We start from the raw sequence: 27,806 nt of genomic DNA, 5'->3' as shown, positions 1-27,806 counted from the left end.
TTCTTCTTTCCTATTTATTTCCCTTTAGTTCTTTCTTTTGCCTGATTATTGTGTATAGATTTTGAGTAGTATATTGAACAGAAGTGACGAGAAAGGCATTCTTGTCTCATTCCTGATTTTTAAGGAAATACTTTCAGTTTTTCCACATTCAGTATGAGGTTTGTGGTGAGTTTTTCATGTATAACTTTTGTCTGTTTGAGGTAAGATCCTATTTTCATCAGGGTTTTCCTTATGAAGAAATTTTAAGTTTTTTGATGCTTTTTTCTGTGTCTATTTAGATAAAAATGTGATTTTCATCCTTGACTTTATTTATAAAGTGTATTACATTTGTTGTTTTATACATGTTGAGCCATCCTTACATCACTATGAGGAAAATGTTTCATCATTGTGTGTGATTTTTTAATTAATTTGTTTAATTATCTTTTCAGGCATCTTATTGAGAATTTTGTATTTATGTTCATGAAGAATATTGGTTTGTAGGGTTTTTTTTTTTTTTAGTAGTTGTTGAGTCCTTATCCGTCTTTGGTATCAGAGTAATGCCAGCTGTATAGAATGCGCTTTGAAGCGTTCGTTCCCTTTTTACTATCACATGGAGAAGCTTACAGACCATTGGCATTACTTCTTCTCTAAGTGACTAGTAAAACTCTACAGTAAAGCCATCAAGTCCTGGGTTTTTCTTAGATAGCAGAGTTTATTACTCCACAAATTGCTTGTTATTGATCAATTTAGAAGTTTTATAACACCTTGGCTCAATTTGGGGGGTCACATGTGTCTAGAGATTTACCCATTTCTTCAAGATTCTCTAATTGTTAGAGTACATGTTTTCAAAATAATATTTAGTAATCCTCTGGATTTCGGTGTCGTGATTTGGTTTTTGATGTCTAATTTTCCCTAATCTGCCTCTTTCTCTTTTTTTGTTAGAATTGTCTAAGGATTTATCAGTCTTGCGCTTTCCAAAGAGCCTATTCTTTGATTCATTGATAAATTGCATTTTTCAGTTTCAATTTCATTAATTTCTTCTTTCAAAACAGGCATGATTTTATTCATACTCCTAGGCCCTCTATAGTTCAGACTCAGTTTGAGGGTGGAGACATCACTGTTGGATTAACGTTCAATGAGTAGGAGTTGGTTAGGGTTATGGTTAGGATTATTAATGTTTGTTGGGTAGGAAGAGTTGGTTCATTTACAGATATCTAGAATTTAATATAAAATCTAATCAATCATTTCTGATGTTTGATTATTGGTATCCACTTGGTATCTCCTTTATCTTTTTCTACATTCTCTTTTTATTGAAAGGGGGAATCTGCTAAAGGTCGCTGCTCACAGATGTTAGCAGAAAAGCCAAGACCTGGTTGATGACAGGATTATAGAGCACTCAGCTCAAAAATATACATATATATATATAATTGTTATGAATATTGTATATTCATACCAAAGTACAATACATTTATTTAGTTGTTGATATTTTTGTCTGTCAAGAAAGAAAGGGATTTTTGCCTTTGGAATTCTGGAAAGAGCATCAAAGTGAAGCATGCATGAATTTCTAGGCTTGGCTTTACTACTAATATCTGTGAGCAGCAACCTTTAGCAAGCCTCCTCAATATAGAGTTCCTTCATTTTGTAATAGATTAGCATCTGTAATCTTTTGTTTCTAAATCACAAACATTCTCCTTTCAATTAAAAGAAAATGCAGAAAAGATAATGATGTTGCCAAGTGGATACAAATAATCCAACATTGGAAATGCTTAATGATTACTTTTTATGTTAGATTCTAGATTGTTGTAAATGAACCAACTCTTTGATACCCAACAAACATTAATATTTGAATGCAGTCATGGAGACACAGTAAGCCAGTGGGACTAAATATGTGATGTACATACAAACATTGAATTAGATAATAATGAAAATTTATATTAAATGAAAATGTTTTCATAATAGTGAAAGACATTATTTGACTTTCATCACTCATATTCTGTCATTAGTGTACAGTGTAGCTTTCTGTGAGCCTACATGGAACATGATGCCGCAATAGACTGAATAAATAACAAAAATCCTACTTTTCTGTTAGGTCAGAAATTAAGAACATTTTCAAAACTACAAAGCAATGTTACTTGTCTCACTGATTTCTGTCTATCTATCATTCCATCTATCCTACTGAGAAAGATCTAATACATAAAAAGTTTTGAAAATATTAATAATTTTAAGAATGAAAGGTTCTCAAAAACAAAAAATTGGAGAGCTAGTGAATTAGAAATACGAGTTTTCAGTTGCATCTCTGATAGGTATATTTTCCTGGAGCATATATTCAAACAATGGATTAACTGCCACTTGGCTTTAATGTTTTTTAATCTCATTTGATAAGAAAATTTGAATTGCCTATATATGTTTGTAAAATGGCTTAATGAAACACTGTTTAAGATACTGATAATGAACCACTGTTTAAGAATTTCCAGGGGAAATTCAGGACGCTGAGAATTGATAAAGGTACAACCAGGCGTTGTACCTTTACCATGCACCTCTGAGCCTCTCATAGAAAGGGACTTCCAAGATAAGTGATTAATGAGAAAAAAGTCCAAAAGAGATAACCCTAGTTTTTGAAGAGAGAGATACAGAATATTATCTAAGCTTTAAGTAACTCACATTTTATGCTCTAATTTAGCTAAAACTTTAGTTTTGAGACTTTTAATCATTATTTTTGGGAAGTTCTACTTTTTCTTTATTTATTGCTGACATCAGAAATTGATCAGTTGAACGTGGTATTTATATACCATGGAGTACTATTATGCATTAAAGGATGATAAAATTGAGACTTTTTTAGTAAATGTATCCAATTGGAAGTCATGATCTTAAGTGTGACATTATATACATGTATTCTTTCTCTTAGATGGAAAATCCAAAATATAAATAAGGAGCAAAGTGGAGGGTATATATTAGGAAGTAGAGAGAACTTGTTTAAATGGGAAGGAAAATAAGAAATGGAGAAAAGGGGAAGGAGGGAAAAAAGGATCCTAAAAAAGCATTAAGGTAGAAAAAATGGAAATAGAGTTTTCACAAAGGAAAAGGGACAGAGGGTTGGAAGGAGGGAAGAAAGGGAACAAAAAAAAAGAAGTAAGATGTGTTATGTTCATGTACAAATCCCCACGGTGCATGTGATCGTTATGTAATATAAACATGTATTAATAAAAAAAGAAGTGAAAAAATGGTCAGTTTTCTGGAACCAGAGTACAAAGTGAAGATGAAAAGCAGAAAGCAAAATAGGAGGTGACTGGAGATAGGGACAAGATCACATTAGGAACGTACATAAAAGCAAGATAAGATTTGAACGGTAAGAAACACATTTACTCAGGTGAGGTTACTCAAGCATTAAAAAAAACTGGCATAGTGCTTACCAGAAACCTATTTGTTCTAGAGGGGCACAAAATCCCACATAAGAATTCCATAAAAGATTACATTAAACACATTTATATTCAGTTATATTTCAGAATTGCAATATCAGTATTCAGTTCTGCTTATTTAAAAGTCTCTCATCTCAGTGCTCAAAAAGAGTATTTTCTGTGTGTTCATTCAGGAATACTCTCCTAAAGCTGTCATTCATTCTTGTGTCTTGCTACTTTGTGCTGCGGATTTAGATATTTCTTAGATACTAGTATGCTTGGAAGAATTTCTGCTAATAAAATTTTCAAAGTTCCTGCATATATCTATTTTTTTGTCTTATTGTCTTCATTGGAGTCTAATGAAAAGTTTGGAAGTATGAATTATTTAGGCCAAGGATTGCTTTTCCGTTTTAAATCCTGAATCTGACTTTCTGCCTTTATCTAACTCCGTTTCCCTCTGGTGTTCTCCTGAAGAGAGGGAAAACATTCTTGTCCTTTTGGCAGAAACTTCTTGTTTTGAAGATGATTAATAAACTGAGTTGTTAATTGGTAGAAATATATAGTCAATGCTGTATCTTGAGAAAAACTATTGAACATTCTTTCTGGTTCCTATTAGATTTTAATTGCTAGTTTACTGTAATCCCTCTGCCGTCAGTAAAAGATAACAGAAAGTGGAACTAGAAGAGGAAGAGATGTAGCAAGGAAAATAATGGAGAGTCAGGGAGGTTGTTGCTCCAGGCTAGGAAACACCCTCTGTTCAACTGCTTTCTTCATCCTTCATTTCTTTAGATCTTTCCCAACAAAAGCTTGAAATTTTGAGACTGATCTTGTAATATGGATTGGAAAAAGTCAATTATTATTGAACAGCAAATAAGTTTGACTAATAGTATTAATGGTTTTGAAAGTATGTTTATTACCAGCTGGAGGTTTTTAACCCAAATGTAGTATCTCTTAAAGGGATACAGAACCATGATAATGAGGAAAGAAAAAATGTCAGAGAAAGGTAGCTTGTCCTACCTTTCACTGCTGATCAGAGCCCCAAATGATATTAACTGCGATCATAGTTAGTTTGCAGTGCTTGAAGAAATACTTGCTGTTCATTGTTCTTTCTCTATCACTGAAAGTGGCTTTGTATCCAGTTGTGATAAAATAAGATTATTCTTTGGTTTAAAGAAAAACAGCCAAATGTGTTCAAATTTTGAACTTTTGCATCTCTGAGTAGGAGATTTCCTTTTTTCAAAATTCCTTGTATTTGAAGAGTACACAAAAGAGATCAATAAAAATGGTATATTGGCAATAGCTATCTCAAGTGCCTCAAATATTAGAAGAGTTTTAAACTATAGTTTATTCACATTTATATCTTAAAGGTATATATGTTTATAAGTAAATTTAATTGATTTTAACTTTTAATTAAATCCAGGAAACCTAGAATTAATTAGTGACTTGAAAAATTTGCAAATATATTTTCTTGATATGTGTTTTTCTCAAGATATCAAACCAAGTCATTATGAAATAGTGAAATTTGACTAATGTATAATATAACTTGATTAATCAATCAGCTTTACATGATTGCTGATTTCAATTTTTAAATAAATTGTGTGTGACAAAATATGTTAAAATAATATACATCTAGGGGCTGGAGATTTAGCTCAGCAGCATAGGTGTCTGCCTTGCAAGTGTGTGGTCGTGAGTTCGATCCCCAGTACTGATAAAAAAGAAAAAGATAAAAAAAAAATATACGTCCTATGTAGTATTTTTATTTCTAAACAGAATTCCATGACTATAATATGACTAATGTTGCAATGTATTTGATATGTTTGGACTTCTTTGTTTTCGCAGTATGTTAATCTACAGAAGAGACAAATATGTAAAATTTTCTAATGTTCCAGAAGACATCTAAGTTAAGAGTCTCTGTTGTGGAACATAATTTCTGAACTTTCTACTTTGATTTTATGTCATTTTTTTAATGATGCTGTCCAAAGAAAGAATAAAATTCTTCAATTTTAGAAAAATAATCCTTTTATTTTTTTGTTTTAAAAATATTGAGCAATTTATAATAATCACAATATGCTTAGAGTATATAACTGAAAGAATAGTACACTAAATATTAAACTCTAAAATCAATCAAGAAAATGAGAATTGTTTGATATTAAATGAATTAAAACTCTTGAATTCTTAGCAGTTAGAAGTTTTCTTTTCCCAAAATACAGTGATTTTCCATGATACTATTTCAACACCACTCTCTCTTACACAAGGCCTTTCCTTTGAATCACTATTTGTTTTCCTGTGTAAAATCTTTCAAAACTTTTCTTACCCATGTAATGAGAGGCAGATGTTACCAAGATTAGGGTTGAAACTCATTGACTGTAAATGGAACTAGCATCCTTATCCCTGGGCCTCTGGGGTCAATTCAGAAAACTGGCCAGACCAAGGGAATAGTCAGCCACTCAGATTTGTCTTTGTCTATAAATTCTAAAACACACTTTTCATTCTCTTTTCAAAAATGTCAACAAAGCAGATCTTCTTGGATTTCCAATAATCTATTTTTCTATTGCCTTAAAGATTAAGAATTAAAATATGATCTTGTAATCTCAGTCTAATACAGAAGGGCACCAAATAACGTTTTACCTTTTACATTGCTGGGCTACTCTGGTAAACACTTACTATTTTATGTTAATGAGCAAGTGGTCCTGTCTCCTACAGTTTATACATTTTAATTTCATTTTCACTACCAATAATACTAAATAAAACTCACATTTCTTCCTCTTAAGCATCGTTTTAGAGTGCTAGTGGAAAACTTCGCCTACTCGTCCACAATTCCATGTCCCTGAATGGTTATGGAAAGTTCCAGCTGTACAGGGATGACCCTAAAAATGCCAGCAACCTACTCTATCAAATCCTTGACCTTATTCATCTTCTATCTCTAAAGCCAGTCAACTAGATTTAATCTAGCAGTACACTGAGTTTCCAGGCATTTATCATTTAAGTTATCAACAAAATTCAACCAAAATTGAGTGAAGACAGGATACTAGTATATAAAAATATGTAAATACTTACAGTATTTGATATATCTCAGTTTTTCTTAGTTTAGCCAAACAATGAGATATTATTCGATTATATTGTGAGTTTAGTGGAAAAGAATCAGTTTATACTTGTTATTTTGTTCTTTTCAACAATGATTATTTCTTAATTATTTCTATCATGTATTTAAATGTTAATGAACAGATCTAGATTTCTAAAAATAAATTACGACTGATTTTAATAAGTCAAATTATGATTCTATTTTCTTTATAAGGTACAGGTGCTCATGGTACTTGTAAAGAATCAACCATATTTTTAAACAAAATAAGCCAAGTATATAATTCACTTACAAACACATTCACATTATTTGAACTCTAAGCAGTACCTTTATAAGGTACAGGTGCTCATTGTACTTGTAAAAAATTAACCATATTTTTAAACAAAATAAGCCAAGTATATAATTCATTTACAAACACATTCACATTATTTGAACTCTAAGCAGTACCTTATAAGGTACAGGTGCTCATTGTACTTGTAAAAAATTAACCATATTTTTAAACAAAATAAGCCAAGTATATAATTCATTTACAAACACATTCACATTATTTGAACTCTAAGCAGTACCTTATAAGGTACAAGTGCTCATTGTACTTGTAAAAAATTAACCATATTTTTAAACAAAATAAGCCAAGTATATAATTCATTTACAAACACATTCACATTATTTGAACTCTAAGCAGTACCTTATAAGGTACAGGTGCTCATTGTACTTGTAAAAAATTAACCATATTTTTTAACAAAATAAGCCAAGTATATAATTCATTTACAAACACATTCACATTATTTGAACTCTAAGCAGTACCTTATAAGGTACAGGTGCTCATTGTACTTGTAAAAAATTAACCATATTTTTAAACAAAATAAGCCAAGTATATAATTCATTTACAAACACATTCACATTGTTTGAACTCTAAGCAATTGGTTTCATACAAAGAAAAAGTCTTCACTTATGTACAGAGTAACAGTTTCTGGTCAAACACAATAATGAGACACTAATTTTTGCTGATCATGTTCACTTATCTAACCATCTACCTAGAATAGCTTTTGTGCTGTATGTTTAAAGAGCAAGAGTGGAGCCTTTTACCATGTTAAGTCTCTTTATCTGAACCAAACTATGCAATCATTTGTATTATGTACTTGGCTCATAATTTTTATATGTCTAAGCTATCAAGGATCATTTTAATGCTTTGTAAATCATTTTTTATTATCAAAGTTCCTTTGGCCAATATTTGCATCTTTTGAAAATAACAGGTGAGAACACAACACTATGTGTGTGATCTTGAATACATTGTTTGATTTTTAGGTTTGTCTTTTTAATGTTAAATGATGTCTCGATATTAAGTCTTTATAGTAATTTAATCAGGAGATGAACAATTCTGTCCATTGTTGAAAGTTTTGTATATAAGAAATAAATGCACCATTAAGCAAAATATTAAGCTTCCAGAGAAACATTGTCTTGTTTCTGAGGGACTGTAAGTATAACTTCTGTGGAGAAAAATTATTTGAATCCTCAGATTAATTTTCTTCTTTAACTCAACTGTGTCATTTCTTTAAAAAGCTCATGTATTTGTTGTATATGCATCTGTATAAATGTGTCAGTTTGAATTATGGTTTATTACTCTAGGGTTTGATTTTTTCTTTTATTGTCTTTATGTACATGAAATTCTTATTGAGTGGTGAATTAGCTATTCATTATTATTGTTTTATTTTCTCTTTTAAGAATCAATGAAATAGGGGGCTGGGGATTTAGCTCAGCAGCATAAGCACCTGCCTTGCAAGCAGGCGGTCGTGAGTTCGATCCCTGGTACAGATAAAAAATGAAAAAAGACAAAAAAAAAATCACACAGACAAGAATCAATGAAATAGGCCAGTCCTTGGCATAATGTCATCTGAATTGGCTGCATTGATATACTACATCAAATAATTTCATATACCCAAGTCAACTGTTTTTAATTTAGTCAACGTTAGTAATGTTGCTTAACTTCAAAGGCCACTGATATATTTCTTCAAATTATAAACCACTCAGCACAGAAGTGTGGGCCACATAGTGTGGGTTTCTCTGAGAATACTGCTAGTATTCCTGCTAAAGCCAGCTTAAGGTCATCTTAAAGAAACATTCTAGTAAAGAAGAAAAATCACAATTTTTGGAAATAGATGATCTATTTTCAAATGTAGGCTCAGCTGTTTGCAGCATTCTTGGGGAAGTCCTCTGTGTATTTTCTTGTTGCAAAACAGGAAATGCCGTGTTATCTACCTAACATGGTTGTTATGATAATTAAATATAATGATAGTAATGATAGCTATTTTTATTAATCTTTACTGGATACCTAAATGTTAAAAATCTTTATTGTAATTAATGCTCATAATAATATCAAGAAATGTGTATTTTTGAGCCCTTATTGTTGACTTGGATTGTTGGGATGCCCTTTAATTCAAACTATATTTAAGTATTATCACTTTAAAATGACAGGTTACTTAATGGAAGGAATAGAGAGTATAAAATTGTGTGTTTCTAAGAGACTTGCTTAAAACTTTCTAATCTGTCTTTTTGAGCATTGCTGGTTGGTCTCTACATAACAGTTTGTCCTTTCCTTAAATTTCACTGTAAAGATATGTTTAGTTAAAAACTCCTTTTTAAGACACATTGGTAAATATAATTTCTATCCTAAATAAATGGCAAAATGATTAGATCAGAGGGTCAGATTTAAGTGTAAAGAGTTCTAGTCTGACTTTACAGTAAGTCAGGCACTTGCTAAATGGGCCACAAGTGACTTTATAAGGCTTTGTGGAGATGTTGTCGGCAACTGAGAAGTCACCCCTTGCAAAGAACTACACTTGAGTGCTACGACCCAGTCTTACAAGTCCATTATACACAATAAATCTTTTCATACACTACCTCTCTGTATTGCTTGTTTCATACAGTAATATTTCAGTAAATAATTATTAGGTGATGTATTTCAGAAACTTTAAAAATGATTTTATTTAAAGCAGTATCTCACATGTTATCCCTTAGAATCTTTGAGACCAAGTATTAGTTAACTTTTGAGGCTTTTTTTTATAAGCTTAATATCTGAAGATTTTTGAACTTACAATTGGTGATTATAACACAGAAGGGAGTTTAGATGTTCTGAATCTAATGTCAAATATTATCTGTGCTGGGAAGCAGGTGATTATTAATACAAGATCAGAAATGTAGAGTACTATGGCACTGTTCCGTTAAAGAGAGGAAACTCTATAAAATGAAATTTTAGGGATGGGGATATAGCTCAGTGGCACAGCATCTGCCTGGCAAATGGTGAGGTCCTGAGTTCAATTCCTGACACAAAAACTTAAATGAAATGTAACAACAAAACAACAACAAAAAGCTAGCTCTATGCCAGTAAGTTTATTGAGTACTTACTTATTGTCTGAGAAAATGTTGGGAAGTTGCCACATGGACCACAAGTGGATATGCAAAGTTTATAAATTTTAAAATTGGCAAGTCAGTTTAAGCAGAAATCTATTTAAGCAGAAATCAACTTAGTTTTTATGAAGGATCAATAAGATCATCAAATGGGATATTTTAAATCTAAAAAGTACATTTGATCACAGACCTGTATTGCTGCTGGCCTGATTTGCCTTATAATTTAAAAATTTAAAATTTTGATGGAGTAATTGTGTTCATTTATATAATATCTCTAATTCAGTGTACTTAAAATTATTACTGTTATCTAAGAAGTGGGTGGCTATTTTTCACTGTATAGTATGCAAGCACAAGGATTGATTTAGAAAATTTGGATCTTTTTTCAAATAATGACACTGATTTTCCTTTTTGCTGATAAATACTTGTGAAAAAATATACCAAGTCATCCAATACTTTACTGATTTTATAATTTTCAAGGCTACCTAATTTCACTGTGATAACATTTCAGCAAGAAAATTTAAGAAACCTAAAATTATATTCACATTGCTGCAATTATAGTGATGTTTTTAGGAATTGATGGCAAATTTTGAATTCCCTTAATGAATAAATCAACAAATCCATATAATGATTTAACATGAATAAATATAAGAAAATGTGTGCTGTAAGTAACATTTAAAAAGCATTATGAAAGACAAAATGATGTTACACTAAAATTAAATCTAGAGGCATTATGTAGATAAAACACCCTCACTCTCATTTTGGGCTCTCAAAGTAAGTTGGTAAAAGTTTTAAAAATAAAACATGAGAAGAACATTTTGCCCAATAGTTGTAAGATTTTTTCAATTCAAATTCCTTCAATATGTCTTAAACATAAAGTAGGAAATGTTTTTAAACTAAAGGAATCAAAGAGTGAAAATATGTTAAACATTAAGGTAAATCTGTTGAAATCCACACATTCCAGTTAGTTGTCCAACAGAATATGATCAAACTCAAACATATCTCTACTTTGAATGCAGGAAAAATAGTCACAAAAGTGAGTATTAGGAAAGTGCAATGAATTAACCATGCCACTGATTATTCTTTTGTTTCAGGTAGATCCAAAATGTGGTTGCTACTAACAGTGACAAGTTTAATATCTGCACTTGGAACCACACACGGTTTCTTGGGAAAAGTAGCTGACAGTCCTGAAGTGAATATGAATATTGTAAGTTGCTGGGGACAGGAAGAGAAAACCCTGCAAAAATAAGAGATGGTATTATGATTTAGAATCACAGTGGGTTTAAACTTTTAAATAGCCAATTAATAATAATAGTAATAATATCTATTCATTAGATGTTTTTAAAAGTCAAAATGTAAACACTGGGTTTTCCTCATCAGAGTCAAATGATTTCCTACTGGGGATACCCAAGTGAAGAATACGATGTTGTGACTGAAGATGGTTATATTCTTGGAATCTACAGAATTCCTTATGGGAAGAAAAATTCAGAGAATAGAGGTATAACCTTCCCTTTCTTTTTTCTTCCCTGTATTCTTCTTTCCTTCTCCCACCCTTCCCTTTCCTTCCTTCTTTCCTTTCTTTCTTTCTTTCTTTCTTTCTTTCTTTCTTTCTTTCTTTCTTTCTTGTTTTGCCTTCTTTCATTTATGCTGAAGGATTAATGCTTGTTAAATCTGGAAATGCAACAAAAACTAAGTCATAAGGAGATCATTATTAAACCAATGAGACAGATAAATAAACTACTGATTATTGAACTGAAAGTCACGAGGAAGGCATCTAACTGAGCTCAGAGAGTCAAGGGAAGTTTACTCTCAGACACAGTAACTCAGTGAGAGCTAGACGATCAAGAAGAGTATATCCGGGATGTGTTGGGAGATAGTTGGAATAGGAGGGCAGCTGAGGCCCATTTGTCTAACGAAGAAGGGTCATTTCTGTTCTATTAAAATTTTTCTTTTTCTCATTGTATAAAAATTGTGACATACAAAAGAATAAAACTTACTGCCGGTTGCCCACCTAAATTAGCATAGTGTTCAACTTCCTGAGACTTTAATAGCTTTATTATTGAGATATAATTGGGATAAATTGATAAACCTTAATGTCTTAGAAACTAACAATGTGAGAAAAGATAAGATAACCAAATATGTTCAACTCAGCAAATGTGTTCTACTCTCTTCACATGTTTATCTTAGGGTAAAGAATAAATCTATAAAGCTTTTAATCAATTTTCTTCTCTAGGCCAGAGACCAGTGGCCTTTCTGCAGCATGGTTTCCTAGCATCAGCCACAAACTGGATCGCAAACTTACCCAACAATAGCCTGGCCTTCATCTTGGCAGACGCTGGTTTTGATGTGTGGCTGGGAAACAGCAGGGGTAACACCTGGTCTAGGAGGAATTTGTACTACTCGCCAAACTCAGTGGAATTCTGGGCTTTCAGGTAAACAAAAGAGACAATAAAAATGGGCAATTGAAAATAAACTTTGGGTTCTGAAAGCATACAAATTTTTCATTCCTAATTCAATCTCATTTAAACAAAGTACACTCCAAGTAGGAAGAGAAGAAAGATGTTTATCATTCTGATTCTTTTTGGATTCTTTTGTATACCTCATTGAAAAGGTAGTTTTTCTTTCAAACTTCTCATGATCTTAGTACCACTATGATAGGATCTCTAATATGCTTTTCTACGTGGGATGAGACATACATACATACACACATACACATAGACATACATACACAAAGATTTTTATCTGAAAACAAGGACCCTGTCAAATTCCAAAATAAGCATTTGTGTGGGTTCCAGAGCTTGTTAAACCTAGTCGGGGTTGGGAGAACAACCTGTGCCATCATTAAGGAACAAGCTTTAGGCATCACGAAGAGATAATCAAAGGTTTCCCTGTCATCAGCCCACTTGTGCCTTATTGCTGGGTTACTGATGGAGACAGAGAGCAGAAGAGAATTCAGCTGCTGAAATCTGCACTTGGAACTACACGTGGTTTCTTTGGAAAGGTAGCTTGGTGCAAAAAAGTTTTAGGATCTGGCAGGAACTCACAGTGGCTAGCGTGGTTAGGAAGAGGGAGAGTGACCTGAGAGATGACTAGAGATGCTGTTTATCAGGCTGTGCAGTGAGAAGCCACTGAAAAAATTTAAACTGGAAAGTTTTCATCTTCAAATTAGCCTTTTAACTGATTTGTGAAGAACAATAATAGAGAAGGATAGGATTCATATTAAATAGCAATGGAATACAGCATGCAAATGCTTTTTAAATCTGACATTTCATTTAAAGGATGCAAATAGTTCCCAACTACAGATACTATCTTATTTGGATTAGATTTTAGTCACAATTTCAAGCTTCAGAAATGATGTCAGTTGTTTAGAAGAAGCCACCTCAAAGGGCATCTGACATTCACTATGGTTCATAAGCAGAAATGTTTGGAGAAACTACTTTTCCAATTCTCAAATAAAAACAGTCTTCTTTATAAATATGCATGAATTTTAGAAACTATAGTAAAAATATATTCTGTTTTGGATATTTTCTTGTAGCTTTGATGAAATGGCTAAATATGATCTTCCAGCCACAATTGACTTCATTGTAGAGAAAACTGGACAGGAAAAGTTACACTATGTTGGTCATTCTCAGGGCACCACCATTGGTAAGTAAAGGCACTGATACTAGGTAAATCAGTTCTTACAGACTCCTTCCCAGTGATGATGGACTATGACTACACTGTTTCCATTTATTATAAAATTAAATGCCTCTGCAACCAAATGGTACAAGGACAAATATTATTCCAATTGTATAGATGAGTAAACAAAGCACAGACATGAATAATTTGTCCAAGGTAATATGACAGGATCAACAGATACTAGCTCAGGCAATCTGACTCTCAAGTAAGCATGTTCTAGCATCTGAACTGAATTTATTTTATGTATCCAACCATATTTATGGAGAGTGTTTGACAATCATGTATCTAAAGAAAACAGTAATAAAATAGATTAAAATCTCTACCTTCATACCATTTATACCCTAGTGGGGAAGGAGACTGGGAAGTAACAAAAGTTACAAAGTAAACTACGAACCCCAAATTGTCATTATATAGAAAAAGGTAAACTGGGAAGAATATTAGCAGGTATCAGAGATTCAAAGAAATTTTAAATAGAGAACACAAATAAAGATCCTCTAGATAAACACATGGCTGAGGCCAGAGAGAAAGGCATGTGCATACCTGGCAGACTGATGTTCTGGGCAAACAGAACTGTAAGTGAAAAATACCGAAAGCTGGATAGCACCCATATGTTCAAGGAACTGCATGAGCTATTCCTTGTGTGGATAAATATACTGAGACAGACAGAGGAGCAAATGAGATGACGGGGTGGGGGTATCAAACTCCTCAGGGTGCTTTGGCTGTTCTAAGAACATCAGTTTTTGTGCAGGTGGGGGGAACCACAGGAGGATTTTGAATTTGAATAGAGGGATTTCAGGATCCATAATAGGGTCCCTTCAGATGGTGAAGGGAAAAATTGCAGGAGCAGAGCACTAGTTAGAGAACTCTTACTCTAATTCACACTTGAGAGTATGATGACCTGAATTAGCGGGTAATGGTAGCTGTAGAAGTAATGATGCACGGTCAGGGAAAAGATACACCTTTTGGATATATTTTGGAGATGAAACCAACAAGATCTTTTGACATATTGAATAAGAAGTTCAGAGAAGGAAGATGACTCAAGGATAATTTCAATGGATAATGTCCTGAGCACCAGGGTCTGTGGAAAAATGGAAAAGCTACTAGCCCAGATGGGGAAGGCTATGGGATGGCTAGTGTAGGAGGAGAAATGAACTATGCTGAAACACTGGTAAGTGCCTATTAGGGACTGGACAGCAGTGCAAAGCAGTCAGTTATGCACAAACCTGGGTCCAGGGAGAAGACTGATGCAGAAATACAAAGCAAGTGTCTTCAGTACATGAAACAGAATGTAACGACCAAAGAAGTGGATTTGATGAGGCAAAAGAAGTCAAGAAGTAGGAAAGAAGGCCAGGTCCGCCAGCCTCACTTTGATGAGCTATATTGTACACGGCCAACTGAGGCCTTTCTGGGACTATTTCACAGCCCACCCTCTCCTTCTACCTGGTCTTGTTTCTTTCTTTTTTTTTTTTCCATTTCTCTGAAATTGGTTCTCCAAGAAGTGTCCTGAGAGTTCATCCTCATCTTCTTGGGCCCCCTACCTCCTGTTATGCTACCCCTGCTCTTAGGAGTCTAAAATTCTACAGTTGAAATCATTACGTTGGGATGAACACGCAGTTGGAGGAGAAGTTTCACAAACTTCCACCACAACTTTTACCCACGTTCCTGTGTGTGTCCCTTTGTGGACATCCCAAAACGTAGACTTGTGGTAGGAAGGAGGAGCATCCGCTAGGAGCGAGGGCCAGCAGATAAACACTCACGATTTCTCTCCTACAACTTCCCGTTTCCCTCCTTATTTCTTCCGTCTTATTTCTTCCCATATGACTTCTCTGCTGGTCTCTTTAACTCACTTCATTGTGCTTTCTTTTCTATCACAATTGCTGTTACAGAAATTTTCTACTACTTGTACATGCTAAATCTAGTGATTACCTCTCAGACTTCATTTCATTTGATTTCTCAGTAACCTTTTCCATAAATGCAGCATTTTCCTTCTTCAAGCACTTCTTCCTCTTGGCATTTGCCACAATGGATTCTTTCAGCTTTTTTTAATGCCACATTATTATTATTATCATTGGTAGTAGTAGTAGCATCAATATCATTATTTCCTAATTCTTTTCTTGATTCTTTTTCTTCTTCTACATTAAGGTGTAGCCCAGGGTTTATATCTGGACCTCTTATTTTTCATCAAATCTAAAGGATGCATAAAATCTTGGGGAAACAGATCTCTTCAGTAGAAGCAAAAAGAGACATCTCACAGCTGAGTTTCAGTCACACTCTTCCCTATAGCAAGGGTTAAAGTGCAGCCTCTGACTCAAAAGGCAAGCTGGGGGGAAGTATCAGTGATACATGGTCAACATCAACTCGGAGTCATTTGTTAAAAAATAGGAAATTTTCTCAGTGATTAAAATTTTCTTTATTTTCGAAAACAGTAAAAAAAGCAACCATTTTTGGATGGAAGTCTATATTAATCCATAATCTAATCCTTTGATTCTTTTAATGGTATGTATAGAAAACAGTGTACTGCACTGTACTGACTTTTCTTGAGTACACAGATTGATAGGTTTAGGGGCATTAAATTATTGAGATGCAATTTGACCTCCCCTTGGGTCTCTTTGAAGTTAATAGAATCGTTTAACATCAAATAACTCAAATTTACTACTTTTTGAGCTTTTTTTCACTTTTGAATAATTTCCATTCTTCTTTTTCACACTATTGATTTTAAAATTATGATAACTATGTTCATGAATATACAAGCAAGAAGAAATGGCAATTTTACAGATTGTCTCAAATATCTCCTTAGTAAGTACAAGATGTAATATTTCTTAAAACAAAACACATATACATGTATACCTTCTTCACTCATTTCTTGTTCTATTTCAGGTTTTATAGCTTTCTCTACCAATCCCACATTGGCTAAAAAAGTCAAAACCTTTTATGCATTAGCTCCAGTGGCGACTGTTAAGTATGTGACAAGCCCTTTAAAAAAGCTTTCATATGTTCCTACATCTCTCTTGAAGGTATGTGATTTGCGTTAGTTAATTGAATCTAAAATGCATAATTTCCCATGGATTTCAAAGCGATGAAAAGAGAACAAAATATGTGCTGGGAAAAATGTTTATAATCCAAAATGTGGCGGTAGATGCTTATATTATTTCTTTGTAGCAGTGACCGTATTTGAATCCCCTCTACAGCCTGTGAGATACCGCTTACTTCTTTACTCTTCATTAACTTTATGTGGGTCACCAATGCCTGCTGGTGTTTCTGATGCTTAACAGACTTTTCCCTTACCAAGCACTCTACACAGATGTGTCAAGGCTACAACTGCACTCTGTAGCAGGATGGGGAACGGAGGCAAAGCGAAATAGTGACAGAAGCATAACCCACCAAGGCCTTGAAAACTGGGGAAAGGAAAGAAAAGAAAAGAAGAGAAAAAGCAAAACAGAGAAAAGAAATAAATGATTGAGTGAAAAAACTTTGATATCCTTTAATTAGTAACTCTTGGTTTTCCTAAGAGCTCTTCCTGTAAAAATTTTTTCACCTTTAAATTGAGATTTTATAGGGTGATAGATTAGATTTCAGAAAAACAATAAATGTTAAATGCTTTGGTGAATGGGCATGCACAATAGCTAATTAAGCTAATTAAGAATTTTTACTTCTTTTCAGTGCTTAGTATCCTGCTTCTTCCACCACTGAAACCAACACACACACACACACACACACACACACACACACACACACACACACACAGAGAAATATTCTTTTATGAGGTTTCATCTTAGAATATGAAATGTAATAAAATTTTCCTCCTATGGTAAGAAAATATCATTTCCTGAAAGAAACTTGCTAAGTAGATTAGATAATTGAGTCTTGTTTTGAAGCTTGATTGCTGCAATGTTTTAATGATTCTTTTATTTTTCAGCTCATATTTGGTGAAAAACTGTTTATGCCACATAATTTCTTTGATCAACTTCTTGCTACTGAGATATGTTCTCGTGAGATGGTGGATCGTCTTTGCCGCAATGCCTTATTTATCTTCTGTGGCTTTGACAGTAAAAACTTCAACACGGTTTGTACACATTCCAATTTATATTTTAAATCTTTTGATGAACATATTTCATTACTTTTTAATCATCACTTTGAAATAGTATTTTATAAGAACTAGAAGTAGCTTAAGAATTGTGTTCATGCTATCGTGGTTAATCCAAGAGTAATCACAAGTTATCACTCCCAATTTCATCTGCCTCTTGCACTCTGCTATCACCTGAATTGCTCCCCAAGTAAATAATTAGCGATCAGGGAAAAAATCTCAGTGTTCATTTGTGACCAACCACACAATTGATGTGGCATTTAAATTCTGTGATGGAAGGCATAAAACCATCTAATTAAATTGGTGTCACAACAAGGATTATATTTAGGCACTGAAGAAATTTCTTAAGTATTTTTAATGCTGCTAGTCATTCTTATACATTTTATAAAACATATTTTAGTACAATATTTATTCAACAACTTGCCCATATTCTTGATCTTCATTTCCACTTGCTTTGCACTGACTGAGAAAATGCAGTATCATATAATTAAGTATATGAATTTGGGTCAGCCTAAGCTCAAATCCTACTTTTGGAATTGACTTCATCTCCTTTGTCTTGGTTTCTTCATCCACAAAATATGTTGGTGTGAAGCTCTAAATAGCAAATTTATGTGAGACACATAGATACAGTATAAGGATGTAGTAATATACAGAAATCTCTACAGAGGGTTCAGTCTCCCCGCTGGCAATGTGGCACATGGATGAAAAAAGACAGAGAGATCCACAGTTGAAGGGGTTCTGGGATGACCAGTTGTATTCAGTGAAGCAAAGAGCCAAGAGTCAGAGTGTTCATGGCTTTTACTGGTATTAATCAGGGAGTTGGGTGGGGATTACAACAAAGTGCATGGAAGAGAAACCTTGCAGGCATGGAGTATAAAGGACAAAAAGGGCACTCTAGCACCAGGCACAGGAGTCCTTCAATTAGTGTGCAAGATGTATGCAAGACTGACACATTTACTGCCAGGAAGGTAGTCCCATTTCCTCACTTGAGATATTGTCTCATGTCTTAACCTTGGACTCTCACAGGCTCCTGCTCAATCCTCCATTCAGCCATCAGTGGAGAGTGGGGGGACAATTCTTCCATGCATGCTGCAATGAGACACATTGGCATCTCAACCAGACTTGATCACATCATTTTGGTCAATTAAGGGAAGATCTAATACAAAATAGCCAGTTCTGCATATCTCAACATATAGGACTGAAGTAAAGATCAAGTAAAGATGAAGGCAAAGGCTTAATTTCTCAAGGGAACATGGCTTGATGGCCTCCCACAGTAATATCATCTAGTTTTTGTTATAATTATACATAGACAACTACCTTAATCAAAACTGTTGGTTTAGTTTATATCTTTAAATCCTTAAGAAAATCAAGTTCATTGATAAAAAGGTATAATTCCATGAAAATGCTGTAACTCTTTGAAGAGCACAGGTGAAAAAGAGATATGACTCCTGGTTTCATGGAGCTCAAGGAAATCTAGATTTTTCTCATTGGTGATCGTCATCTATAAAGAATTTTTTTATTTCCACTTAGGATGTGAATCCTCCTTTTTCTTCTCTTACAAAAGAGTCCTTCTCAATGATTTTGGGAATGTTTGTTATTCCATATGTGAGTGAACAGAACAGCCTATCCTTATCACATCATGAAAAGGCAGTATTAAATTACTGTATTCCACCAACAAGTTTTATGACTAAAAGATGCAAACTAGAGACACAAGGGACAAAGAGAATTAGAGAGTTAATCTTCTGCATAATACTTATTGTAGAAAGTCCCCTATAATGGTAGTTAATTATTTGAGTTTGTCTATACTGTAAGACTCAGTATTAATTAAGCTACACAATCTGAGAAGGGATTTTTAGGGGGTCAGAAAAAAGTGGCTGGATGAGAGTTCCAAGGGAGTATTATACTTAGATACACATACATATAATGACTATCATAGATATGATACACAGTAAACAATACGTATATGTATACTATATATCATGCACCACATCCCATATATATTAACCTTATTCAAAGCAAGAGTCCTCTGTATGAATGTTTAATTCCCATTTTGTAATTATTTAATTTACTGCACTTGGTAGAGAAGAATAAAAAGCTGAGAACTTAGATTCAGGGTTCTAGATTAAATTCTCTGGCCCAGTACCCTCTGTATGATACTGTATTTCTCTAAACTTCCTTTAATTGCAATTTCCTTTTGATGAGATGGAGAAAATAGACTGTCTTGATTAAGTGCCTACAAATTAAAAGAGTTGGATTATGCAATGCACTTTGCTGAATCTCAAGTGACCCAAATTCTGCTGCTCTTCTGGTAAAAGCTGTCCTGAAACTCTTGATCAGCAAAACAGAATTTAGATTTTTAGCTGCTTTTCATAAACCAAATATGTGTCTAACTATGCATGTGTATGCTTTTATGTTTGATTCTAGAGTCGCCTGGATGTGTATTTATCACATAATCCAGCAGGAACTTCCGTTCAAGACGTTCTTCACTGGGCCCAGGTATCATTGCTGCAAAGCTGTTAAAACTTATTTTGTGGTTCTGAACATTTGAACTTTACCTAAAGCACATTCTTTTTTAAATTTTTTTTTATTTTAAAGAGAATAAAACAAATGAAAAGAAAACAAAACAGAACAAAGCAAATCAGAACAGAACAATGCAAGCAACACAGCACTTCACAACAAGCCAACAGGACATCATCAGGGGCTACCATAATGTCTCTTGTTTTCCTTGAAATAGTTGACCATACCTTCACACACAATAATAGCAAACATAAAAAAATAGTATAAACCATTCAAAAGAATGAAAGCATTACAGGTCTTCAAAACGAGGTAACAGGAAATGAACAATGGCTACTATAATATCTCATTTTCCTCAAAAAAGTTGTCCATACCATCACACATAATAAAATCAAGTAAAACACAACATGATAGAACCAATCAAAACAGAAGAACAGAAGTGTGATTGGACTTCAAAGCAAGACAATAGGAAATTAGCAATGGCTACTCTAATGTCTGATTTTCTTCAAAATAGGTGTACAAACCATCACACATAATAAAATCAAACAAAACAGGACAAAACCATTTAAACAAATGAATGAAACATTATAAGACTTCAAAGCAATATAATAGGAAACTAAGATTACCACTATATATTCCATTATATTCAAAATAGCTACCCCTATCATCAGACAGAGTGAAATCTAACAAAACAAGACAGACAAAGCCAAACCTAACAAAATTGTAAAAGCAATACAAGAGTTCAAGACAAGACAATAAGAAATTAATGCTAGGGTTCACACATGTGAGTTTGAACTGTTTCACCCATGAATATGATCTCTAGTTGGGTCCATTTACCTACAGGAGCCTTGAGATTATTCTACTTTATAGCTTGGTAGCTTTCCACTGCATGAAAATACCATATCTTTCTTATCCATTCTGTGATTGATGAACCCTCCCCTTTTTTTTTCTGGTTTCCTGTCGGAGCAATTGTTTTCTCTCCTTTGATTTTCAGTCTATGAATTTCCTTTTGATTTAAATGTGTTTCTTGTACACAGTATATCAATGGATCTTGTTTCTTGATCCGCTCTCCTTGTGTTTCTTTTTACTGCTGACCTGAGGCCATCTGCATTAATGGTTACAACCAGCAAATATTGCATTGTCTCTGCCATGCTATCCTTCTGCTATTTTCCCCTTCAGTCAGTTGCCGGCCCTATTTGGTGATCCTCCTTGCAGCTGTCCCTGGAACCATGGTCATCTTTCTCTCTCTCTAGAATATTCTTTAGCACTCTCTGTAGGGTTGGTTTGGTAGTCATGAATTCCTTTGGTTGTCTTTTATCATGGAAGTATCTTATTTTCCATCAATTTTGAAAGATGGTTTTTCAGGATACATCAGTCGGGGTTGGAAATTGTTTTCTTTCAGAGTTTGAAACACTTCACTCCAAAGTCGTCTTGACCTGATGGTTTGTGTTGATGTTTTCTGAGATTCTGATTGGTTTTCCTTTGTAGGTGATCTGTTTCTTTTCTCTAACTGCTTTTAATATTCTATTCTTGTGCTGAACTTCTGGGATCTTGATTATTATATGTTTGGGTGTAGATTTACTTTGATTATGGCTAGTTGGAGTTCTAGATGCTTCCCTTACCTGCATGCCAGATCCATTCCCCATGTTTGGGAAGCTTTCTTCTATTACTTCTGTAAATAACCTTTTAATTTCATTTGTATTGACCCCAGCTTCTTCACCAACACCTATTACTCTTAAATTATGCTTCTTTGCATCATCTTGCAGTCACTGAGTTATTTCCTGATTCTGTGTTGTTTTTAAGAAATCTTTCTTTTCATGATCACTAGCAGCAATCCTATTTTCAAGGTTTGAAAGTTTATCCTCAGTCTCTTTTAAGTGATTTTGCCAGCTTTTGACTGTATTTTTAATTTCCTGGATCTCTCTTTGAATCTGTTTCATGCATTGTAATTCCTTTCTATATTCATTCAAGGTTTCCATCATTTTCCTGTGTTCCTCTTTTTTGTCTGTATCTTCTTTAGACATGCTGAGCAATTCTTTCAACATGTTTGTGATTTCTTCTTTTACCTGAAACATCATTTCTGATTTGACTGCTTGTATAGTCTCATGAAGTTGTTTCCTTACTTCAGTCGCTGTTCTCTCAGAGATTTCAGGCGTGTGACTTCCATTTTTTTTCATGATTGTATCTCCCAGACTTTTTCTGTGTCAGTTAGAGGTTAGATATTGCCTTTTGCTCCTTTGTCTTGACATTCTCTTGAGTTCTTCCCTAAAAGATGGTTGTGGGGTCCCAGGCACTTCCCACATTGGCTGACTCTCAGATTGTAGAGGGATTGGACAGTTTAGAGGGTCCCTCTAATTCCAGATTTACAAGAAGGTAGCAGGGTATGGAGTGGGCTTCTCTAGACCTGTGAAGCTACACTGGAGTTTCCCTGATGATAAGGGGTGTGTGGAAGTGGGGCTGCTTCCCTCAGCCGGTGTGTCTATACTGGGACTCCTGTGATGGTGGCGGACACACAGGGATGTATTTGTCTGATTCTGCTACTGGGTGATGATGGCTGACTGAAGGAACCAAGGCCTCCAATGATGGCCTACGAGTACATAGGGCTTACCTGGCTGTGTGTCCCTGCTCCTGCTGGCCACCTGAAGGGAGGAACTTTCTGGTGGCAGCTCCCTGCAGGAGAAGGCAGAGCTGCTGTTTCTCTCTGACTGCACTGGCTGCCCTGGGAAAGGGCCTTCTGGTAGCAGCTCCCTGCAGGCAGAGCTGAAGATCTGCTGGCTCTCTCTGCCCACAGTGGGCACCCATAGGAAAGGGCCTTCCATTGGTGGTGCCTGGCAGGCTGAGGCAGATCTGTCTGGTTCTCTCTGCCTTCTCTGTGCACCCATAGGAAAGGGCCGTCTGATGCCAGCAGAAGATGCCTGCCAGCGGAAGGCAGGGATGGATCTGCTGACTCTCTCTGCCTGTGCCGTAGAAAAGGCCTAAAGCACATTCGTAAGACATTCTGTCAAATGCTTCTTATGGGTAGTTTTCTGGCATATGATTATCATATGAAAATAGCTATGCATTCAAATGAATGAAAGTTTATGAAAACAGTGCTTTGGGTAGCAAAGAATGGTATATGTGACTTGGCACATGTGAGAAAGATTATTTCATGCAAAACTGCATTTGAACTTGCATACAGTCCTTGTGCTACATGACTGATAATTTATACTTTGAGTGAGAAAACTGATTTTAAATAATTGTTTAAACTGAAGATAAACTACTTCACAACGTGTGAATTTTATTTTTCCCACAGTAAGAATAAATTTCTTTATGTTTTCAGTTTTTCTAAGAATAACTTCTATTTCTTTATGGTTTCAATTTTTCTAAGAATAACTTCTATTTCTTTATGTTTTCAATTTTTCTATAATAGGAGTGTAGGTCTGGAAAATTTCAAGCTTTTGACTGGGGAAGCCCATATCAGAACATGTTACACTTTAATCAGGTAAGCTTCTTAAAATTGAAATTATTCACATTTTGAAAGACAAAGAGAGAAAAGGTTAAACAAGAAGTTATGCTCTCTATATATCTATTTTTCAAGGAAATGCTGATGCCTGGTCTCCTACTGCTCCATACTACTGTACAGCCATGCTCCAGAGATGTGCTCCTTTCGCCTCCTCTCAAACTAGCAAAACACCACATGTGAAAGATTTGCCAGGACTTAACTTCACCCATTGTTACTGCACAGGCTGGCTATTTAACCCTGTCCTCCAGCATGCTTCTCTCCCCTTTTTGATGTGAATCAACTGATATAATAAGCTAATAATTATAACCACACATGATAGAGTAGGAATCTCTAGTTTTCTCAAGCCCCCTCCTTTGTTGACAGGCTAAAGGAGCTGACAGTTAAATAGCAACATAATCCCATGAAAAAGAGAAAGAAGGCATGTCTGAGAGTCAAGGCTGGAAATATTTTTCAACAGGCATGGGCCTTGTGGCTCAGGCAGTCATATTGAACAGTCTTCTCCCTTGTAATATGAAGGACCCAGCTTAGGAGTTCATCTTATTGGTGATTAATAATAGTCTGGGTAATAATATCTGCATCTCTCTACCCAGACTCAAAGAGTTAATGATATGATTTACTGACATGCTCAAGGTAAAATCTCATGTTATTCTGACTAATTCGGAGCAAAGGAAGTATCCCCTACATTGTTTTGTAACCCTTTCTTCTCCAAGGTTTTCTATACAAGTAGTAGCAAAAGAACGCTATTGTATTTTCATCTATCTCTGTGAATTACAATTCAGGAGGGGTTTATACGTTCTTGTAACAAAATTCTATGTGTACAGAAAATACCTCCCATATTTCATGTCCTTGCATTACAAAATGTTTTCAGAACACTATCAGGTCAAACTTTTGTTGAAACCTCTTTTTTCCCGACCATTACCTTCTCATAGCTACAAAGTTCAGGCATGTTTTGAACAATATTACTCCTGGGCCCCACTGAGGATAATTGGAAGACTTCACCTTAGAGGACTAGTGAGAGCTGTAATACTCTTTCCCCAAGTCCATCTTCCTTCTGACCAAATCAATAACAGGTCAGGTGGGCCTTGAACTAACTGAAACAGTGACAGTAATTTAAAAGCCAGATCTAGTATTTAGGAAACTCTTTGAACAATGGAATATTATTAAAAGAAAGTGGGTTCATAATTACAGATATTATTCAAACTGTTTTCCCTAACAAATGAAGATATATAATACAAACCACTAAAAATACCAGGAATAATTATATATGATAAACTGTTTTTCTATAGCATGTTGGCGATTTGATAAGTGAAAATAGAGAAATACTTAACATAGTATTCACCAAAGTGTGATAAAAAAATTTAACAATATTGTCTCTTTATTGTGGGAAAATTAGAGGTAATTCTTTTGTTTTTTTTCCCTGCATTATAGTTCTTCTTAAAATCTATGTATTAATGGTGATTTTATAGAAATATAAAAGGGAGTTGATGTTAATTTTTCTCAGAATGTGAAGCAATACATAGTAAAATCAGGTAAGGATTAAATAAATACAGCTCTTTAAATAAATCAATAGACCTATACGGTTATCATAATGTGGAGTCCGTAAAAAGCCAAAATAAATCACTCAGAACATTTTTAGATTTTACATCACATGGGGGGAAATGCTTATACTTCAGAGTAGCAGAATTACCAACATTAGAATTGATCAAATCTTTTCCTTCAGTTTGAATTGAGATCTAAGTTTTAAGTTTACAAGAATCATTTCCTAAAACCTTGAAATTCAAATCATGGTTCAAGACCAACAGTATCAGTATTCCCCCAAAGGTGGCATCTCTCCAGGTCTTCCCTTGGTTTATAGAATCAGATTTCACTTCAACAAAATTTCCAGGTGGTTGATAGGCCCATTACAGTGAGAAAACATATTTTGATCCAAAACATATTTTGTCTAAATTTCTCTACAGATAAAGGGGACTTTCATTGTTAGAATTTACTAAAAAGCTATATTAATTAATATTACAAAAATCTACCTAAAGAATAAATACCTGATTTAAGTGTGGTTACCTAAACTGTGGCTCTTTCTTTTGTGTATTTTAGAGCACGCCTCCCTACTATAACGTGACAGCCATGAGTGTGCCAATTGCAGTGTGGAACGGTGGCCAGGACATGTTGGCTGATCCCCGGGATGTTGCAAATTTGCTTCCAAAACTCTCCAATCTCATTTACCACAAGGAGATTCTTCCTTACAATCACTTGGACTTTATCTGGGCAATGAATGCCCCTCAAGAAGTTTATAATGAAATTGTTTCCTTGATGGTAGAAGATAAAAATTAGCTCTGTATTTAAAGGACAAATGATTTGGCTTTCCAATATGCTTTCTTCATTTATATGTAGCATTCTGGAATGCTTAAAATTCAGTGCTTCTTCTTGTAGTTTTGACTTTAGAAATAAATTGGCATTGAAAAATTTTCCATTTGCATTTTGATATTTTTAATTTAAAGTTTAATCTTCACTTAGAAATTTATATAGAAATTCCCAAGAAGACATATTACCAGGAGTGTGAAATTATCTTCAAATCTTTTCATTCAATTTCTATTCTCAACTCAGATTAGGAGTCATTAACTATGATTACTGCCAAAAGACAGTCTTGGTGTTGAATGCAGACTCCTTTTATGTACTTTTGATACCGATCAAACTGCTTTTAATTATCACTAAGGATTGCTATTGTTAATGAAGTTGGCCTCTCCAACTACTTTTTTCAGGTTTAGCCTCCTGAGAAGACCCACAAGGAAATAAACCAGATTGAGGTCAGCTCACTTTCTCCTCTCAGACAGGCGAGTACAAGGGCATTTAGTAAAACAGTAAAACCCCCAACCTTGATTGAGAAAGTTAACTACTATGACTACTACCAACAGAACCTCATTTTTTGGACCCCAAAACAGGCACCAACAAACTAAACTATATTAAAATCACTGCAACTGCCCTGTCAACCACAGGATTTAAAAATATTCCCAATGACATAGTAAAATATAAAGTACAACTCCCACCAAGTTAATGCAAGAAAGATAAAGCCTCAAACTTCCAAAATTTGCAGACAGCTTTATCTAAAGGATTTTATTAACACACTCAAAGTTGTGATTTCATATTTTTAGCAGTTAAGCTTTTTTGTTCCCATTCATCATGCTATCATAGATTTGATTAGTTAAATATGAATGAGTAGAGAATATCTTATATCTAACACAATTTATTTTTTTATTTAAAGAGAAAAAAAAAAAACTAAAAAAAGACCAGAAAAAAAGGGGAGAAATAATACAGAATTACAAAAAAAAAAAAACAGTAAAAAATCACTAGTTGATAAGTTACATATTGTCATTTTAGAAGTAGTTGTTCAGGTTACAAAATTAAAGCATACAAAGTGACATTCAAATAGTGATACTGCCAACAGTTCTGCTCAGTGATCCAACAAAAACTTAGTAATATGGCTATCAGTCCTACACACTTGTTTTTTATCTTAAAGAGGAAAGGATTAAACATATCAAAACAGAACAAAACAGTTCATAAAGAAACATTTAAAGAAATACAGATTTCAAAGCAAGTACACTGGAGATCTTCACTGTCTATCTTATTGTCTCTAGTTTTCTTCCAAATAGTTGTCCCCATCTTCACACACAGTGAATACATACTGTATAGTATAGAAATAATCAGATCATTACAGGATGATGGAAGCTTTTTAGGTCTTCAAGATCTGTCATTGGGGAAGTCAATGACTACCATGTCTCTCATTGTCTTCGTAGTAGCTGTCCTTATCTTTATGTATGCTGAAATTGAACTTAAGAGACTAGACCAATATCACTCTAAACAGTGAATAATAGTATTGCTAGATTTTATATCATAATGTTATAGAGTTAGCATTGGGTTTCTTAGTGTCTCTTCTCCAGAGTATCTGTTCATTACATCTTGCATATATAATCTATTCCTGTAAATAGTTTTAAAAATTCTTCCATGTGTGAATTTCTACATGTATATCAATCCTCTTTGTATTATAAGAAGAAACAGATCATAACAAGACAACAAAAGAAATTCCTAGAAAAACATGCAATCAAAAAGACACTTAAGACCACAGTATTAGGTGATTTACCGTAGTTACTATGCTTTCTCTAACACAATTCATAAAGTAAA

At 34.2% G+C, this 27,806-nt stretch overlaps 1 protein-coding gene across 2 annotated transcripts in view; it reads left to right on the top strand.

Annotated features, from left to right (window-relative positions):
• The window catches only part of Lipf (lipase F, gastric type), a 74,032-nt gene extending 47,937 nt beyond the window's left edge, over positions 1–26,095 (top strand). The window contains exons 1-10 of one of the 2 annotated variants that reach the window (XM_003473543.5): positions 7,850–7,927; positions 10,950–11,062; positions 11,236–11,353; positions 12,089–12,287; positions 13,391–13,500; positions 16,411–16,547; positions 17,450–17,596; positions 20,042–20,113; positions 23,541–23,612; positions 25,725–26,095. In XM_003473543.5, coding sequence (XP_003473591.2) covers positions 10,961–11,062; positions 11,236–11,353; positions 12,089–12,287; positions 13,391–13,500; positions 16,411–16,547; positions 17,450–17,596; positions 20,042–20,113; positions 23,541–23,612; positions 25,725–25,961 — 1,194 coding nt within the window. In that variant the 5' untranslated portion in view covers positions 7,850–7,927; positions 10,950–10,960 and the 3' untranslated portion in view covers positions 25,962–26,095. Of the gene's footprint in view, positions 1–7,849; positions 7,928–10,949; positions 11,063–11,235; positions 11,354–12,088; positions 12,288–13,390; positions 13,501–16,410; positions 16,548–17,449; positions 17,597–20,041; positions 20,114–23,540; positions 23,613–25,724 lie in introns of those variants that run through there. The other variant, XM_063239495.1, reaches the window with a different exon arrangement.
• The last annotated feature ends 1,711 nt before the right edge of the window (positions 26,096–27,806 follow it).

The sequence above is a fragment of the Cavia porcellus genome, unplaced genomic scaffold, assembly GCF_034190915.1.
Source record: "Cavia porcellus strain 051 isolate PalLab524CR breed Dunkin Hartley unplaced genomic scaffold, mCavPor4.1 scaffold_28, whole genome shotgun sequence".
In the NCBI taxonomy this organism is placed as follows: domain Eukaryota; kingdom Metazoa; phylum Chordata; class Mammalia; order Rodentia; family Caviidae; genus Cavia; species Cavia porcellus.
Note: the sequence above shows the minus strand (reverse complement) of the source record. Positions and strands in the feature narration are given on the sequence as shown.